Below are 12854 nucleotides of genomic sequence, written 5' to 3' on the forward strand. Positions count from 1 at the left end.
TACTACTTGCAAAGATGAGGTTCAAGTTGTTGACAGTCATGAAGTAGTTTTTCCCACTTAGACTCTTGATGAAAAGCTCGGGCAGCTGTGTGGCATAGTGGATAGAGGGCTGGGCCTGGAGTCAGAAAGACTCATTTTTTCGAGTTCAAATCTGGCTTCAGACATTTACTAGCTGTGTGACCCTGGGCAAGTCATTTTATCCTATTTGCTTCAGTTTAATCTGTAAAATGAGCTGGAGAAGGAAACGGCAAACCATTCCAGTGTCTTTGCCAAGAAAACCCCAAATGGGGTTATGGAGAATTGGACACGGCAGAAAAAGACTAAACACATGAGAAGCTCAAATGACCTCTCTGTGAATTGCATTTATTCTTAGCGGGAACTTGCTGATGACCAGTTAAGATGATGTAGATTTTCACAAATTTATCTGATCCATCCTTAACTGCTGATTCTTACTGAGTGCCCAGCTGATATAGAAGCAACCATAGTTGCTGGATTCTCAGTGTCAATAGTTTCTTCTTTCTCTTGTCCCTTCTGCTCTATCTTGTGCCTGATTGCTAGTTCTAACTTGGACTTTTCTGTTGTTGGGAGCATCACTGACTCATCCTAATGGCCTTTCTCAGCAACTCCTTCAAGGTCTTTTTGTAGCTTCTCCAGGGTTGTCACCATGGTTTGCTGCTATCTCTAGGGGTAATCTGAGTTTGAGCAATTGGCTACAGTCACACAAAGTGATGGTGGGGACCATACTGTGTGAGGTAGACTCAGAGATGCTGCTGCTTGAACACTGATCAGCTGTCCTGTGCAGAGCAGGGCTGGTGAAAATCCCTGAGTCCCCTCTGTCCTGTTCTGTGTAGAGTTATTGTTAATGTTTTCTTTAATCTCAACATGCAACCAAGTAAGTACTAATGTCGTGTGAAAGGAAAACTAAATAAATATACTAGATATCTTATATACTTTACAAAACCTAAGATATAGAAATCATGCCAGGAAATGAAAAATAGCCTGTGGATATACATTAGACTTGCAAAATGAAGCTAATGGGTTAAATTATTTATGTACTATATAATTAGGGTCTGAATTATAAGAGTTCTTTGGAAGAGAAACAAAATATAGTGTATTTTAAAAATGAGAAGCACAGAACAGAAACAAACGCTGTTAGGAATTTTCATTTTTAATAAAGATCATCTAGGGGCAACTAGGTGGCACAGTGGATAGAGCACTGGCCCTGGAGTCAGGAGGACCTGAGTGAATATCTGGCCTCAGACACTTGACACTTAATAGCTCTGTGACCCTGGGCAAGTCACTTAACCCCATTGCCTAGCCTAGAAATAACAAAAAACAAAAAGATCACCTAGATAGAGTAGTCTTTACTCTCTGCCAGTAAATTCTCACTACTCCCTCAATTCTTCAACTCCTGAAATCTGGTTTCCATCTTCAACACTTTAATAAGACTGCTCTCTGCAAGACTACTCATGAAGTCCCACGGCCAAATTCAACGGCTTCTTTTCCATCTTTACTCTTCTTGACATCTTTGCAGCTGTTGAACCTGTTGGCCTTGTTCTCCTCTTCTTCCTTGGATTATACACTACTGCACCCTCAAGTTTCTCCTTCTATCTTATTTCCCTTAGGGGATCTCATCTACTCATAGGCTTAAACTCCTTACTCTGATATTCAAGGCCCTCCATGATCTGATCACAGCTTGCACCATCAGCTGCACCGCTCATGATTCACCTTCATGAATTCCAGGTTGCTGTCAAAGTGTTTTCCAGGCTCCTACTGCTCCCTAATCTCTCTCCTGACTCTGTGAATGGTTTACCTTTACACATCTCAGATTGTCATTTAAGGCTTTCAGGGATCATTTTACTCCAGGAAGACTTTCCTGATCCCACAACTAAAAATGATGTCATAGAATACTTTGTTTGGTCTTTACCCACTTACGATATTATAACATGTGCTATAGTACATATGTACTTATCAGCTCTACTAGATCTTTAAGTGACTAGATTTTGATGACTATTTCGTCCCTCCTATTAAAGCCCAATGCTTTACTGTCATGGGGGTGAGCCACAGTGGTAAAGCCAGTCATTTATGTTATCAGTGATTTCTCTGCTACTCTGGATAATGCAGATAGTCTCATAATATCAATTGTTAAATTTCATGATGTAAGAAGGAATATTAATCCTAGATTTACAACGTATGATATCCTTCTAGTTATAACGAATTCTCTAAACTACAATTCTGATGCTTTTTAAAAAGTCAAAATAGAATAATTTGTGCCTTTCCCACTGCTTCAAGTCAATGTTCAGGCAAACTTTACTGAACCTACAGGATGGTCTAGTTCTATTGTCATTATTGGTTTATTAGATTATGTAAGGCTGGCACTTTTTTTGCTCTATTTACACTATGTTTTCACCTACTGACTGTTTATGTTTTAAAATTAAGAGAAAGAGCTCAGTTAACAAACCTACCTAACGGCTTTGTTTAAAAAAAAAAAAAATTTTTTTTTTCCTTTTGGTGAGGCAATTGGGATTAAGTGACTTGCCCGGGGTCACACAATCTAATAAGTGTCAAATGTCTGAGGCTGGATTTGAACTTAGGTCCTCCTGACTCTGAGGTCAGAGCTCTATCCACTGCACTACCTAGCTGCCCTCAAGTATTTTGTAAATAGTTCAAACATGCCTCTGATTCAGACTACCTGAGAATATATTTCTATTTTTTTCTCTAAATCACTACTGATTAGAGAAATGTAAATTACAACAGCTCTGAGGTACTACCCCACTCCTATCAGATTGGCTAATATGACAGAAAAGGAAAATGACAAATGTTGGAGGGGATGTGGGAAAACTGGGATACAAATGCACTGTTCATGGAGTTGTGAACTGATTCAGCTATTCAGAAAAGTAATTTGTAACTATGCCCAAAGGGCTAAAAAACCACGCATACCCTTTGACCTAGCAATACCACTACTAGGTCTGTATCCTAAAGAGAAAAAAAAACACAAAAAAGAAAACAAAAATATTTAAATAGCAGTTCTTTTAGTGGTGACAAAGAATTGTAAATTGAGGGGATGGAGGAACAAGTTGTGGTATATAATTGTGATGGGACACTACTGTACTATGAGAAATGAGCAAGATGCTCTCAGAAAAATCTGGAAAGATTTACATGCACTGATGCAAAGTGAAATGGGAGCAGAACCAGGAGAACATCGTACACAATAATAGCAATATTGTACAATGATCAACTGTGAAGAACTTAGCTATTCTCAGCAATATGATGATCTAAGATAATTCTAAAGGATTTATGATGAAAAATGCTATCCATCTCTAGAGAAAGAACTGATGGAGTCTGAAATGTAGACTGAAGCATACTTTTTTTTACTTTATTTTTCTTGTTTTTTTTGTCTGTATTTTCTTTTACAACATGACTGATATGTTTTGTCTGACTCAACATGTCTAACCAAATCAAACTGTTTGCTTTATCAATGAGGGGGTATGGAAGGGAGGGAGAGAATTTGGAACTCAAAATTTTAAAAAATGGATGTTAAGATTTGTTTTTCCATATAATCATGGAAAAAAATGAAATTAAATTCTCTAAAAATGATGTATTTCTACTTTTAACCTGCATACCTATATGATGAATACCAATATGCTCACCTGTAGTCTACAGAGCTTAAATTATAAATAACAAATAACTGTCTACAAAAAACTGAGCTGACATGAAGCAAAGGAATTTGCTATAAAACCTATTTATCGTTGTATTAGGTAAATGCAACAGTGTTTTAGCAAATGACTGCAGAAATGGGCAACAGATTTTTGAAGTAAAAATGTTAAATGAATGAGCTTTTAGTTGGTGAAAGGAGAGAATTATATAGTTCAAGATGTTAAAAATAAATATTATTTTTAAAGCATTAAAACCTATATCCACAACAGTCTGTGTCCCAAAATGATCATGCTTAGCTATACATGGTTAAGATTTTTTAGTCAACCAGTCTCAATAGGACACCATTTGTTGCTTAAAAATGGCTGACATCAGATTACCTGTTATTAAATCAAATAATAATTAAAACAACCACAAATGCATGCCACTGTGACAGACACCAGAGCTATGAAATTAAGCAAGATTCTTTTTCAGTTTACTATATATGATATACAATACTGATCTATACCAAAATAAGCAAAGATAAAAAACTGAGAGAGTGCACACAAATGAAATCCAAAGGTTAAACCCTAACCCTCACATTAACTTTTTGTTTTAAACTCCTACCCAGACTGTTATCCTTGCTGTTAAAATGCTGATCCTTTATCAAAGGTACTAATGATGGAAGAAATCACTAGAATGCTTAAATAAAAGGTAAAAAGATAAGAAACAAAGGGCTTAGACAACTGACAGCATGGTACAATCAGCCACCAAATGATCAAAGCTGACAAGAAAAGATGTTCTAGATGTCACCCAGGGGTGCTCTATCTTTTTTCCCTCAGAAAGGGCACCAGTTATGTATCATTCTGGGAAGAGGGGAAACAAAATGCTAACTACACAGTAACTGCAAGACAGTTGCATTCTACTGTGTTGTAAAATTAGTAGAACAAAAACCTTACTAGTGCCTGATGCTATTATAATGTACTCAGTGTCAATCCTGAATGTGTCTTTCGGGGACACCTATCTGTATTGTGAGAATAGGATGCCAGTAAAACATGAAGTGTTTTAGTATAAGGTGATTCTAGTAGAAAACATTCTAGAATAACTGCTTTACACACCCTAAGAGTGAAAGAACAGAATAAGACACACATTAAATATTAAATATTAATCTTATTAAGTGATAACATTAATAACATCATATTAAATATTAAATAAAACATTTAAGGTTTAAAATAAAAATTATTTAACCATTCTAAATCTTACTTTAAGATTTTTACAATCTTACCTTAAACTTGTACTTTGTACTGCGTCTAAGATTTTTCACTGTGTAAGCAAGATCTTCTCCATCATATTTAGGCTTGAAACCATATCCCTGTTAGAAGATTAACATACATATATAATGAACATATAGACATATCTATAGTTATACTTATATTTCACTTTTCAATAGTGGAAGGAGGGAAATAATGGAAAAAGACCTATTTTTTCTTTATCTTTTAAATGTCCAGAAGTGCAAGGTATTTAGCACTTTGTTTAAAGTTAAACCTCTTTACCTTGGATTAGGTTGGATCAGTTTCTCAGTGCTGAGAGAGAAAGGGAGGAGGACAGGCAGGGAAAAACCCACCTAATTAGTTAAGCAGGTGGCAATGAAACGATCTGAGCTCAACAGTGTCTAGCCACTAGGTAAGGAATTCTTTGGCCATGACAACCCATGAAATGAAGAACAAATACAAAACAGCCCTCTGTCTTTTGCAGCCTGTTTCTGCTTCTGCAAATATGGTAGAATGAAGGGGGGATGGGTGAAGGGAAGAGGACAGGTGGTTTAAGAATTACAGCTTTTACGCTATGTATAAATATAAATTTAACTACGAGTACTCTAAATGTAAAATCTTAGTCCAAAGACAGAGTGACATATTTTTGGAACAAGTAAATTGTGTAAATACTGATATTCTTATGGTAATTAAACCAGAAGACAATAAAAATTAAGACTAAATGGAAGAACAGTTTATAAGTTTTCCTCAAAAACAAACAAAGGAATTGGTAAGGTTGGTTTCATCATGTGCCTGAAGGAAACAGGTATGTTTATGGGATGTTTGGTCATCTTTTTACTTCAGTGCTTATGATGAGAATAAGCAAAAAGGACCAATGGAAATAAAATTATAGATCATGAGCCAACACCTATTACAAAGGATGAAGAGGGAGAAAAATTCTATACAGAATTGGGTTAGATCATTCAAATCAAGTTAACATATAATTTGATACTCAACGAATAAGTGTAAAAGTGGGCACCGGATGGTTAAAAGATATTGGAATATATGACTCAGGTCTGAGAAAAACAAGAAGTTTAGGTTTATAGCTTACTCAGAATCTGAGGGCAACATGGAGCATCACAAATAAAGACGCTGACGTAACTAATGTGGGAATAACATAAGAATCAACAACTCACTCACTAGTGATGAATTATTTGGCCTTGCGACTCATGAAACAAATGATAAATACAAAATAGCCCTCAGCCCTGTAAAAAAGTACTGGAAGGTTAGGTACACAAGAAACAGTAGTCAATGACTACAGTAATCTACTGTCTGATAAACCAAAAGACTCCAGCTTCTGGGATATTGGACAAAAACTGCTGGGAAAACTGGAAAACAGTATGGCAGAAACTAGGCATAGACTGAAATCTTATACCCTATACCAAAATAAAGTCAAAATGGGTACATGATTTAGATATAAAGGCTGAGCAAGGAATAGTTTACCTGTCAGATTTATGGAGAACAGAAGAATTTATGACCAAACAAGAGGCAGAGAACATTATAAAATGCAAAATGGATAATTTTGATTAAACTGAAAAGTTTTTGCACAAAGCCAATGTATCCAAGATTAGGAGGGAAGCAGGAAACTGGGAAAAATTTTTACAACCAGTGTCTCTGATTTCTCATTTCTAAAATACATAGAGAACTAAGTCAAATTTATAAGAATACAAGTCATTCCCCAATTGATAAATGGTCAAAGGATATGAATAGGCAGTTTTCAGATGAAGAAATTAAAGTTATCTATAGTCATATATAAAAATGCTCTAAATCACTACTGATTAGAGAAATGCAAATCAAAACAACTGTGAGGTACCACATCACACCTATCAGGCTGGCTAACATGACTAAACAAGAAAATGATAAATGTTGGAGAAGATGTGGGAAAACTGGAACATCAATACATTGTTGGTGGAGTTGTGAACTGATCCAACAATTTTGGAGAGCAATTTGGAACTATGCCCAAAGGGCTATAAAAATGCACATACCCTTTGACCCAGCAATAGCACTTCTACGGCTGTATCCCAAAGAGATCACAAAAATGGGAAAAGGACCCACATGTACAAAAATATTTATAGCAGCTCTTTCTGTGGTGGCAAAGAACTGGAAATTGAGGGGATGCCCATCACTTGGGGAATGGCTGAATAAGTTGTGGCATATGAATGTGATGGAACACTATTGTGCTATAAGAAATGATGAGCAAGCAGACTTCAGAAAAACCTGGAAAGAGTTGTATGGACTGATGCTGAGTGAAGTGAGCAGAACCAGAAGAACATTGTACACAGTAACAGCCACGTTGTCCGACGACTAACTTTGATAGACTTAGCTCTTCTCAGCAATGCAAAGATCTAAGACTTCTCCAAAAGTCTCATGATGGAAAATGCTATCTATAGCCAGATAAAGGACTATGGAGTTTGAATGCAGATGGAAACATACTATTTGCTCTTTTTTAAATCCTGTTTTGTTTTGTTTCTTCTTTCTTGTGGTTTCTCCTATTGGTTCTGATTCTTCTTTACAACATGACTAATGAGAAAATATGTGTAATAGGATTGTGTATGTAAAGCCTACATCAGATTGCATTCCGTCTTGGGGAGGGAGGTAGAGACAATTTAAAACTCAAAAGCTTGCGGAAGTGAATGTTGAAAACTAAAAGTAAAAAAAAAAGTACTGGAAAATAGATAAAGAAATGTAAGAACAGCAATAATTTTTAGACCACCTATAAATGTTCATTTTAATACTAGTACTCTAAAATGTGAGATCCATGTTCAATGATAATCAAAGTGACATACTAATGAACCCTATCACTAATGAACATTCTTGTTACAAATGAAACTGGAAAAGGAAATTGTAGCTAAATGAAGGAGCAAACTGAAAGACATGGCAGAGTTGCTTTTATTGTGCATCCAAAGGCAACAGAAAACTTGCACTTCTTCTGATGAATCTATGCAAAAGATCATGAAGATAACAGAACTTATGTACCAACATTTGTTGAAGAGAATTAGGATTTACAAAAGTTCTACGAAGTCAATAAAATCCTCTAAACTTCAATGCTTAATGATGTCAGTTATGGATTTAGAAATCAAAGAGGTCAAAGGTTTGTGGATTAAACAAAAGCCTTGCATGCACAAACACAAATACTTTCAAAGACAGAGTTAGGAGGTATTAAACCTGGCAAGAACTTACTCTATTATATCCAATTAAAAAAATGAAATTGACAATATTTTAGGAGACAAGTTACTGATGTTAGTCATTCTGAGTCAGCTGACTAAACTACTAGAGGAAAGGTAAAAATCAACTTCAAAAAGGATAAAAAGAAGGTATTATTGCATGTAATTTAAACAGCTCCATTCTGACACATTTAAATTAAGCCTCTGATGCCCCAAATCAGGAAATGGATAAAGTAACAGACATGATACAGATTATCACAATTTCCTACAATAACCACAATCTCAATCAACAAAAACTCTTTGGTAAATGAAAAGACCCAATAGGTAAAGGAATAGTATCAAACAAGATTCCTTGATCAATGCAATTACAGATTGTTCAGTGATTACTAACATCAAGTGAGGTATAAAATAGGGAGCCACATTTCTGCCACAGGTATTACTAGTATCATGTACAATGGCTAATGCAGAGGACAAATGAAGTATGACCTACAGATAGTAAGGGCCTCTAGATGCTTCTTTTATTGGATGACATTATACTGACTGAATATACTTCAAATCCTAAAAACACTACAGAGGCTCCCAAGTGGGATGTAGAAGCACTCAAAAGAACTCAATCAACACAAGGAATCCAAGTGGATAAAGAACATCAGACTATGATATGCATTTTTGATGGTCAGCTCATCGAGCTAGAGTACACTCATCTTGGACAAATATTGGGTAAGGCCAATCAACTGCACTCAGAATTAAAAAGAAGTAAGAAAGTGGGCTGGATTGCATTTGGGAAGCTGCATACTTTCAATAAACCCAAGCCCTTCCTTAAAACAAAAACCCCTTTTCTTAAATTTTTTCTTTATATCTACAATTATGTTATGTGATTACAAGTCTTGGAATATCATAAAATCTTAAGAATAAAAATTGAAGGTCATCCAAATGATAATGAAGAAACTTATGGTGGACATAAGCAGGTTTTAGAATACCAACCCTGACAAATTATGTTTTAAGAAGTGATATATAAGATTTTAACAAAAAGATAAAAGACTGTAAAATGAGGGTGGACGTTCACATAGTAAGAGTAATGGTTAACTGATGCATAGCTTCTGTCAACTGGATACAATTCATTTAATGGTGCCCACATAATATCAAGAGATCAAGGAAAGGGCTCTCTGCATATCAGATGTGCCAGTAGGGGATGAAGGGAAGAAACAGACAAAAGGTGCCAAAGAAAAGAAGGCATGGATAGGCTGTGATATGAACCAATGGAGGCAGCACGCTTATGAGATCAGTTTCACTAAAATTGAAGGTAATACCTAAACAAGAAGGGATATTACCACGGAATTAGCGTCAGAAAAACAGGTGAAAATAAGAGTTTGTAAAAGACAGGCTCTTCACTGAACAAATAACTAAGAAATGTAGAAAGACCTAGGGGAAGTCATCAAGCATGATGGGAAAATCCTCTGGGGAATATATAATAGAGAACATGGACAAACATCATATAATATATGAAGGTATGGATGAGGTGAAATCTTCAATGATGGAAGGATAACTGATAATGGGATCACAGACCTACTAGTGGTAGAAATACTACTGAAGCTTACTATTTCCTATTTCAACTGTAAACATGAAGTCAGAAGAAACCAAGTCTTCTTCAATACTGAGTGTAACCCAGGTCTAACCTGGCTGTTTATAAGATTTAATAAAACATAGAAAAATGTTTAACTTTTTTGTAGCTAGCTACATACTATGTTTTGGTAGATGGATAGTCATTTACGGTTAAGGCCATTGAAGATCCAGAAGTAAAACTGCCTTTACAAAGTGACTGCAATTCTAACAGCAGTTCAGCCACATTTATAGTCTAACGAATATGAGACCTTACTGTGAAGCCACTTCTCAATCTGACCTATTAGTTTCATGGGAGAGCTCTTTATCTTTATTGTGGGAGCAAGCACTTCTTTACATACACTATAGCCCTTTGAAAAGCAACTGTATGTGGTGAACTGGATAATACTTTCTGTTAGTTTTCAAAGTGCCTCTGATATTGTCCATTCTCTATGGGACCAGGGCTATTCACTGAAGCCTCAAAGAGACCTCATTAACCTGCCCTGTTGTAGAGTTGTACCTTCTCCCACCCCCATCACTGTAAAATAAAAGATAGATACACACGAAACCTCAAAGAAACAATCAAATTCCCAAAGTTCAATTGAATTAGTGGCTGGGCTGAAGAAATGGCTAGGGAATACGTTTAATTTTTAAAAATTATGCACCAGATTTAGCACTATATAGTGGCTAAATCATTTATTATATTTGGATACTACTGTGCTAAAAAATGTCTGTAATTTCAAATGCCTCATTTAAAAATACACATTAACACTTACTGATGTCTCTTCTTCCATCTCTAAAATATATGCGATTCCTTCATCTGATGGTGTTCCTGAGGGTTTACTCCACTGTAAGGACAACCAAGTAACTCCAGCTTTAACGAGTGTAGGACTTGCTGGCATGGAAGGGGCACTGCCTGAGGTGTGATATAAGACTTCTTCACTAAAGCCACTGTTATAAACAAAAAATATTCATATTGAATGGAATGAACTAGAAACAATAGGATATGATGACAGATTATGATTGCAGTGGTAGTAATTCCTTGGATTTCATAGTGACCTTCTGCTAAATGTAAAACTCTTATAATATCCTTTCATTTATGCTATTCATACACATCATTCTATCTCCCATCTGTGTTTGTTCTTTTGTGCTGGCTGTTTTCCATGCATGCAATGCATGCCCTTCTTGTCTTTGCCTCTCAGAATCACGTCAAGACTCAATGCAATTACCACCACAAAGCCCATCTGTGTCCTCCCGGTTGCTACCCCTACAATCCTAGGTACCTTATATTTGTTATGCACGCATGCATGCATGTGCATATGTACATATGCATATATGTAGTCATACACATACATATATTCATCTTGCTTTAGCATAATCCTCAAAATATGCATCACTATCACAGCTCTAACTAATTAAAAGATACTTTAAAGACGTTATATATAATTTCTGGGGCAGTTACAGACACATAAGATAGTGACATCACCTCATACTTTTATGGAATTTTCCTATTTTCAAAGTTTTTTAAAATAATTTTATCTATATACTGCATGAAAAATCAGTTCTCAATCACAAAAATCATAGGTCAACTATCAATCATTTTCACTAATCAGAGGCAAATGTAGATCATCTATTTAGATGGATGATCTAAAATTCATTTCAATGTTACTTTGGGACCTTTATTAAAGTTCTATTCTAATGCCTCACTGGGCATGAAAGCAACCCTGGGTCCTTAAGACTATGTCAAATAAGGGCAAGCTTTACCAGGTTCTATGTCAGACTAGGGGAGGCCTCAAATACTGGCCTGGCAACAAAGGACTAGCCTATTTTCATTTGGAAAGACATCATCAGAAGGTTGGTGATGGGTCATGATTTGGGGTTTGGGAAAGAGACCTTAATTAAGTATAAGTACTTTACTGGCAAACATACTTTTGTTTACTCTGGCCTAGCAGGAGTCATAAAAGAATGCCTTTTGACATGACTAAAACTCTAAAAGCAGGATTTGCTCCAGATAATTAGCACTGTGGAAAACTGAAGGGCAATTCTCATGTTAGTTCATATAATATGACTTACCTTGTGCCCTTGTCATTTTTGGCTGCTAGTCTAAACTTGCACCCCATTGCTGGTGACAACTTAGTAATCCTAAATTGCTTCTGTGGGCCAAAGTAACACTGGCAAAATTCTCCATTTCCTTTCCCCTAAAATGAAAGCATGAATTTTATATTTTGTACATTGTTACAAAAATATAAATCAACACCAAACACTGAAAGCCTACTGGGTAATAAACAAAATACTATACATCAAATGTATTTCTGTTAAAGACACATACAAGCTACAAGTATCAAGGGAAGGCAAACATCTGATAGCTCAAAAGTAATGAAAGTTTATATATATGATTTGGGGGGAAAATCATGGCTCTATCTAGTTATAAATTAAAGTGCTTTAGGAGAATCTAAACCAATGTGTTTAGTTAAAAAAAAAGTTCTATATTTGCAAGTATAGAAAGGCTTGAACTAAATATATGAAAGAAACCCTGTGGAAAGAAATGCCTCCTAGCTAAGAGTTATGAAATAAGAAAGAGAGGAAAATTTGGTGCTAAATAGTAACTGCTCTAATGCAAATAAATTATTACCCTATTTAAACATATGCATGCTTTTGTGGAGCTGGTAAAGGAGCATTAGGGTTTGTGAGGCAAATTTTAAATATACATTTTAACTGATTTAAGTCCAACATCATGAAAAGAAAAATTATGACACCTAAACTTCTCTTCTCATCTATCAGATTCAGAGCTTTCAATCAGGGGCTTATATTTTCATATATCTATATATATCTCTCTCTATATATATCTACATATATATCTATACACACACATATGTGTATATATGTGTGTATATATATATAGATATATATAGATAGATATATGAATGTATGTATTCTTCTATTAGATATATTCAGTATTTTTTTTTTTAAGTCAGACTTCAAGTCAACATACACCAACTCCTTTTCTCTCTTGAAAACACAGTATAGTTCAGGGACTGAACGGGCCATTCAAATGGATTTATTTCCCTCAGGCTACTCCTTTTAGCTGAGTTCAAATCCTGCCTCAGATACTTATTAACCTGTGTGACCTTGGAGTCACTTAATTGCTTGG

The 12854-nt window shown here is 35.5% G+C and overlaps 1 protein-coding gene across 4 annotated transcripts in view; it reads right to left on the reverse strand.

The window, feature by feature from the left end:
- The window catches only part of FNDC3A (fibronectin type III domain containing 3A), a 203532-nt gene that overhangs the window by 32760 nt on the left and 157918 nt on the right, over positions 1 to 12854 (reverse strand). For all 4 annotated transcript variants that reach the window (XM_027848140.1, XM_027848141.1, XM_027848144.1 and 1 more), the window contains 3 exons: positions 11777 to 11901; positions 10480 to 10654; positions 4919 to 5005 (listed from right to left, as the gene is read on the reverse strand). In XM_027848140.1, coding sequence (XP_027703941.1) covers positions 4919 to 5005; positions 10480 to 10654; positions 11777 to 11901 — 387 coding nt within the window. The remainder of the gene's footprint in view (positions 1 to 4918; positions 5006 to 10479; positions 10655 to 11776; positions 11902 to 12854) is intronic.

This window comes from Vombatus ursinus, unplaced genomic scaffold (genome assembly GCF_900497805.2).
Source record: "Vombatus ursinus unplaced genomic scaffold, bare-nosed wombat genome assembly UNPS02005659.1, whole genome shotgun sequence".
Classification (NCBI taxonomy): Eukaryota; Metazoa; Chordata; class Mammalia; order Diprotodontia; family Vombatidae; genus Vombatus; species Vombatus ursinus.